This window comes from Drosophila sechellia, chromosome 3L (genome assembly GCF_004382195.2).
Source record: "Drosophila sechellia strain sech25 chromosome 3L, ASM438219v1, whole genome shotgun sequence".
Lineage (NCBI taxonomy): Eukaryota > Metazoa > Arthropoda > Insecta > Diptera > Drosophilidae > Drosophila > Drosophila sechellia.
Genome location: NC_045951.1, coordinates 14,204,695 through 14,211,560, shown reverse-complemented (window position 1 = coordinate 14,211,560; position 6,866 = coordinate 14,204,695). Strand labels below are relative to the sequence as shown.

Below are 6,866 nucleotides of genomic sequence, written 5' to 3'. Positions count from 1 at the left end.
AGGCAGCAACCCCTTTGGTGGGCGAGAGGTGTTCGCCAGATATGGATATGGTGGGCAAACAAATTATATTTAAAATCCCAGTCCCAGTGGGTTTCGGTCGGCCCAGTGGGTGTTGCCGCTTCCATTTCAACGCTCAACAACTTAACCTGCCGTGGATCCGGTTCCAATTGGATATCCGTTTGGAGCTCGGCAGGGCCCTTGAGTCATCATCATCATCTCCGATGGGCTTGGATTGTGTATTGTGGGTTTAGGGTTCCGGACTAAGGACCACCCACAGGGTTTTACTTATTACTTTCGAGCGATCCTTTAACTCCAGCACAGTCTTTTGGGGTTAAACTGCTCTCTTCCCCTCTTCAAATGACACATCACGAACTTTTTTAATTTGTTTATGATAATTTATGCTTTATACAATAGGCAAAGACATGACTACAAGTCATTTATTATTAAATGTTTTTTTTTCAAAAGGATAACAAATGGGAGGAAAAAGTTAATGATAATGATAATGGCGGCTATTTGAAAGGACCTTTAATGGATTAGGGTCGGATTGATTATTTTCATAATGAATTTTTATTTTACAAAGTTTGTTTTTACAATGAATAAAGTAAGCTTGTTGTATTATCATTATATTATGTACATATTATTAGAATCTTACACCTGCGTCTAAACATGAAAACATCAACTTTCCCGCTTTAAATCTCTCAAAATGAAATCAACCTTAAGAGCCTCCTGAGTTTCTCAATGACATTATTTGCCAATGAGCCTGCAGGGTCCCAATGCAAAAAGGTAGCAAAAATCCAAACTTAAATCAAACGTAAAATAGTAATAAAAATGTATACCTATTGATGGCGTAACACATGTGAAGATTATAAATATGAATTTTTATTGTTGACCAAAGAACATCAGCAGGGCAACTGTTGCCCTGTCCCCAAATTTTCCCTCATGGCGAATTTTTAAAATCAAAAATTGACGATTATGCAAAAATACGAAACATCTTTATAGCCGGGAAAGAGGGAGGCGCACACATGATTTGGATTCGGTCCTGAGTATGACATTTGTTTTATGCCTCCTTCAGGTTGCGGCAGCATAAAAACCGCAAAAGAAATCCGCAACAGAAGGCAACCTCGAAGAGCCAACCTGAATTTGGCCTAGAACACATAAGCGAAGCGAAACTGCCACGCGATAAAAGTTAAATATGCAAAGATGAAAATCTATAATTTTTTATTAGCCCTGATCCCCGGCAAGTGCGTCCTTATGCGGCTTTTCCTTTTATGCCGCACTGGCTAATTTGCCCTTTTGGCCCAATTTGTTGCGGTTCTTTCCACGACGCCACGGGAATTTTTGCGAAATTTTTACGATTTGCGATTTGCACGAATTATGCCAATGTTCTTGCATACTTTTTTATAGTTTTACAATATGGCGTCACAGTTGAGGTATCAACATTGCATTTTCTCGTATTTCTTATTCAATTAGGGTTATGCTTGGCAAGTTAAGGTAAGTTTATTACGTTTAAAAAAGGAAATGTATCTTAAAAAGTCTTAAAATTGATATTTCCATACTGTCAAGGATTAAATAATTTTAACCATATTAGCAAGTTTTATATATGCATAAAGTGACACAAATAATAAAATAAAATAAGTTATCATTATATTTGCCACTTATCAGAATCTGCTAAGCAAACAACACGAAATATTTCAATTTTTAATTTAATTTGTAATTTTTTAAAATTAATTTGTTCACAACATCGTTTCACTTATCCATATCTTATCAGCACTTGGATCGACAACAGGTCATGCAAGCACAACAGCAGGACCTCCCGAGATCGGGAGCCAGCCATGAGAACCAGCAAGGATCCAGACAGGACTCACACCACGGACCAGAGCAGGTTTCGGGGAATATCCCACAGCAGGAGGATAAGCATCCGGCACAGCCACTCGAGCACGACCCACATGGTCCGCGGCAGGATCCGGACTTGCAACAGGATCCGGATGTGCAGCAGGATCTGGAACTACAGCGAGGTGGGGGAGTGCAGAAGGTTTTGCAGCGAGCTCCGGGCTTTCGACAAGATCTGGTTGCATCGGTCTTACAGCGGGAACTAGAAACTGGAACTCGACATCCAAGCCGTTGAACTTGCATGCACATGGTCCACGGATATTTGAGACTCGTTGGTGGAAGTGTTACAGTGGAGCTTATACACAATTTTATTAAATCAAAAAGATACCCCGAAGAAACTGAATATTTCCCCTTATATATTCATCGCTGATTCTTCAGGCCTAAGTGGTTATAAACTTATATAATCGAAAGATTTTTGGCAGATTACGAAGTTCATGACTTACATGAAAATACATAAACGAAAATAGATAGCTTCGCCGGGTTTTCGGAACACTTTCGCAACGATAAATTGATGGAGCGTTTAAAAATATTTATAAATTAGTAAACGAAATTAAAATACTGAAACAGAACGTAGGAAAAATACATTATTTCATAATAATTAAACGAAATCATTCAACTGATGATCGTTACAAATCATTTAATATTTTAAAAATACTGTCATGTTGTATGAAATTTTTGTGATTCCTAAAACGGGTTATATCACACTTTCCCTGACTTTACAACCCTCCAATGGAAGACCACTTTAGTTAATGGTAAAGCGCATAAATGAAATCATAAATAAACGTCGCAACTTTGATTTACTTGCGTTGACAACAGCACAACATTAAATTAAGTGCAGTAAACCGACCAAAAAGCAAGGAGAATGAAGTCAAAGCTGGAGAAGCCCAGTGGATAACCCCATGGTACCCTTCCCTTGGGTCTAACGAAGCGTGAATTAATTGGGATGGGTAAGTGGAAATTGCGCATTAGCCTCGCCTGCCGGTGGATGCAACCAAAGCGAAAGCACACAGATACTCAGGATACGCGCCATTCCAAAGACGACAGGGAACAGGACAAATAAGGAATCGAAACTAGCCATTCTAGCTGGAAATCGAATTTCTCACTGCAAGTGGAAGGAGATCAAATAGAACCAACTAATGAATCACACTATAATTAGAACATAAGTTTGCTACATTTCAGGCACTACGCAGACCAAATGGGTCATGAAGAGGTATGTAATATTTAATAATATTACTGAGGTACATTCAAAATTAAAGCCTATTAGCAATCTTTTTTTACCCGTATATTCATTTAAGTTTATAGCACTAAAAATGTAGGAAAATTGCTTTCAGTTGGAACATTAAATTGGCATTCAGTGCGGCCCATAAACGTTGGCAATTAAAATCTTATTTTCGCTTATTACACTTTCACAGGTGTGTGCCACATCCCAACCCCTCACTGCATCACGCCAATAAACACGTCTAAAAATTTTAGCCAAAGAATTTGTCGCCTGGCTCAGGCCACCTGTTCCCCTAAAAAAATGTGTTTCTTTTCTTTTTTTCCGTTTTGGGTAATTGAATCATTTTAGCGCCATTTATTTTGTTCAGGATTGCGCTGGCTTTTTGGAATGGAAGGAGTCGAGGTTGCTTTCAGTACGCGTGACATTTGTTAAACAATTTCTATTTCGAAAATGAAACAAGCGCGAATGCTCGCGGAATTTATGCGCTGATTAATGCGGAGCAGTCAATCTCCACCAGCTTTTGGAACAGAGGACGGAGGATTTCACCACCCACTTGGCCAAGTGCTCAGGTGTGACCAGTTCGGGGGCGGGGAAATGAAATCTCCAGTTCATATGAAAACTCGATTGAGCGCGTAAATCTGAATTTATTAGAATGAATTAAATTATTAGAATAGAATTCAAAGCTAAGAGCATATTTTTTCAAGCCAAAATACCATTTTTTCATAACACTACAATTTTCATAACTTTCATAACTTTTTCATTGTTAATTTATGAAAAGAAGCAAACAAAAATTTGTATGATCATTGTATCATTGTATTGTATTGTATTGTATCATTGTTTCAGTTAAATTGGCTTAGTTGCTCATAGTAACTCTGTTTATATCGTTTGTGGTTACCGAATAGCCTCCAATAGAATTATTTTTCCACACAATGGGACCATAAACCAAATCCCATCGAATTAATTGAATGAGATCCACTCCCACCACCCAGCGTGCAACCCACTTTCCCTCAGTGCAAAATACGTGGGCATTTAGCGAAACGTTTATTTCATTATTACGCCTAGGGTAACCGTCGAGGAAGACCCAAAACGCAGAAAGTCAAATTGAAAAAGTCAAAAAGTTGTATTCCCCCGTTTGCCCTGCTAAGCGAAGGACATCCAAGGGGGTGGCGAATAGTGGTGGCCACCACCCGAAAAATCATCGCAGGGGTGCGACATCGCATCATCGTCGAACTAAAAACCGGAACGGAAGCAGCAACCGAACAACAAGAAGGATTTCCGGCCTCCACCACCACTGAAACTCGGCGGGATAAAAGGCTAACACTTGTGTCCTCCGCCCAAACCAAATCACCCCTCAAATCACATGCATAAGGTTTTTAAGTTTTGTGCTTTGTCATACAAGTGCGTGGAGGACGATCTGCAGATACAGTTGTAAAGATATGGTAAAAGGCGCGTAATGCGACAGCCCTTCGCAGGATGGCTAGGATGTTTGAAATGTTTGGGGAGTCGGGCTCCGGTTCGGAAGGGTCGTTGGGTGGGGCTGGCAGAACGGTACACATGTTTGGGCGTTGGCAGACGAAATCGGTTGTGGGTTACGGTATCCCAGGATAGTTGAATACTATTGCAAGGGCCGATCTTAATTTAGTTCGAGTGCATACTTAACATTATATAATAGTAAATATAACTTGCAACTTGAAACATTTTTAGTCATTGATAGCCTTTAATGTAAACTAATCTTTTGAATAATTTCTGATATATTATAAAGTCAAAATATACATTACTTAAAAATCATTATAAATTTAATGATACATATAATCTTTAATATTTTAATATTCTAAGGAAATTTGAAACTGCTCAATCTACCCATCCCATCCACCTCCCTTTTTGTTTCAGCTGCCCCGTAAGCCCACAATTACCTCACCTCCTTACCATATTATGTGAACCATTTCTGTTGACATTGCCGCCTTGTTTACACGAATTTTGCGCCAAACAGTCACACCGTCGAATGTTTAGATATCATTTTGCGCGAACGAAGGTCGGAATTGAGAATGAGGCAACGCCAACTAAATGCTGAGTAAATAGTTGCCGGGGTAATTGGGACAGAGCTAAGAGGAACATTTATTTACCATCCGATATGATATTTGCACACTGCTGGTAGGAGGGGCTGAAATCAATGCAGCAGTTCATTGAGACCTTGAGGAGAAATTTAATTAAAGAACAGGTGACAATGCCAACAGGGCGGTGCTGAGTTTTCTTTCATTGGGCATCATAAATCAAAGTTCCAAGTGGAAAGAAATTCAGGAAGGAGGGGAAGTTGGTGCCCAACGGCTGCTGCAAGTGTCAGCAACATGTGGCCAAAAGCAGAAAAAATGCAGAAAAATAAAATGAAAAAATATGGAAAATAAACCAAAAATAAAAAAAAGCAATGCGCAGTAATCAAAAAATGTCGCGGACTTCTCTTCGTCTTTTTTCACTTTTGACATGGTCAAGTTTAATTGAAAAAATAATACAACAAAATTTGCTATAAAAAGAAGGCAACTTTTAACCTCTGCAGCTGCTGCAAAAGCTCATAATTAGAAAATCCACTGAGGAAGGAAACAGCAAGCAAGTGAAATTAATTTATTCTTATTTTTTCTATACTTTTAATTGAAATTTTCTTCGTTTTTTACCACCTTCCCTTGTCCACTGCATATAATTTTAATAACCGGAAGCAGGAAGATGCCCAAAGGATGCGACGGTAATTGCCGTAGCAAAAGGATGATAAGCAAATGTGAAAACCTGAAACACGCTTACCTCTCTCTTCCCAAAGAAAAGGGTTTTTTCCGACCTTTTATTAACAAATTTTACTTTGCCCACGCCGCACGTTATGCTATAATTAATAATCAGGCTGCATGGGCACTAAAAATGCTGCACGAAGTTGATTAAATTTGATACAGTTCATGGAGCATTTGCAGCGATATGAGTGTCGCTGCTTTGGGTTAAATATTGGCTGAAAAGGGTTAAAATTGTGGTTGGCTTTTGATGACATTAATGACCGAGATTTTTCTATTAATTGGGGTTCAGAAAAAATGTTGTGGTAAAGCGACCACCAGATTATAAAAAACTTATTGATTATTATTTTGGAAATAAAAAAGCTAATTTAAAAATATAATTTAAAATAAGAGAAATATTTAGTCGAGTTACTTACTCAGATTATTATTCCAAGGCAGAATGTGAATAAAATTTTTAAATTTTCAATTAACAATTTATAATTCAGTCTAAAAATGTGTGTTTCCAAAATCTCTTTCACATACTTATTTATAACTTTTACTCAACAGGTGATGTATATACAAACTTTCATTAAAATATTCGAAAAGCCGTTTGGTTTTAAAATAATTGTTTATTATCCTAGTTCGCAATATTATTTTATTAACAATTAAAGAAAATGGAAAAAATCTTTTGAATATGATAGATATATTTTTTTTTACTTAGTATAACAATTTTAACATTTTAACATTTTTGCAATTTTCCACGGTCGCTTAATTAACCAGCCTATGAATTCGCTTTGGCGGAACGCACAGCGAAATGAAAAGCTCGACACAGAATGAATCAAGTTCCGGAGAATGGTTGGTGTCCCGACTAAATGACACAGTTTAAGGCGAAAATAGCTCCACCTATCGGCAGCCATCAAAATATCCAAAAATTTATTTTTATGCATAGTTTATTTAAAAGATTATTCACCTACTTATTTCTTATCTACTAGTTAGAGCCTAAAATGGTG

The 6,866-nt window shown here is 37.8% G+C and overlaps 1 protein-coding gene across 1 annotated transcript; it reads right to left on the bottom strand.

Moving 5' to 3' along the window:
* Window positions 1–1,719: 1,719 nt before the first annotated feature.
* Window positions 1,720–2,387, bottom strand: LOC116801101 (keratin-associated protein 5-5). Its single transcript, XM_032718744.1, has 2 exons — window positions 2,334–2,387; window positions 1,720–2,270 (listed from the first exon to the last, which is right to left on the bottom strand). The coding sequence occupies exon 2, from the start codon at window positions 2,137–2,139 to the stop codon at window positions 1,765–1,767; it is 375 nt and encodes a 124-aa protein (XP_032574635.1). The 5' UTR covers window positions 2,140–2,270; window positions 2,334–2,387; the 3' UTR covers window positions 1,720–1,764.
* Between the last annotated feature and the right edge of the window lie 4,479 nt (window positions 2,388–6,866).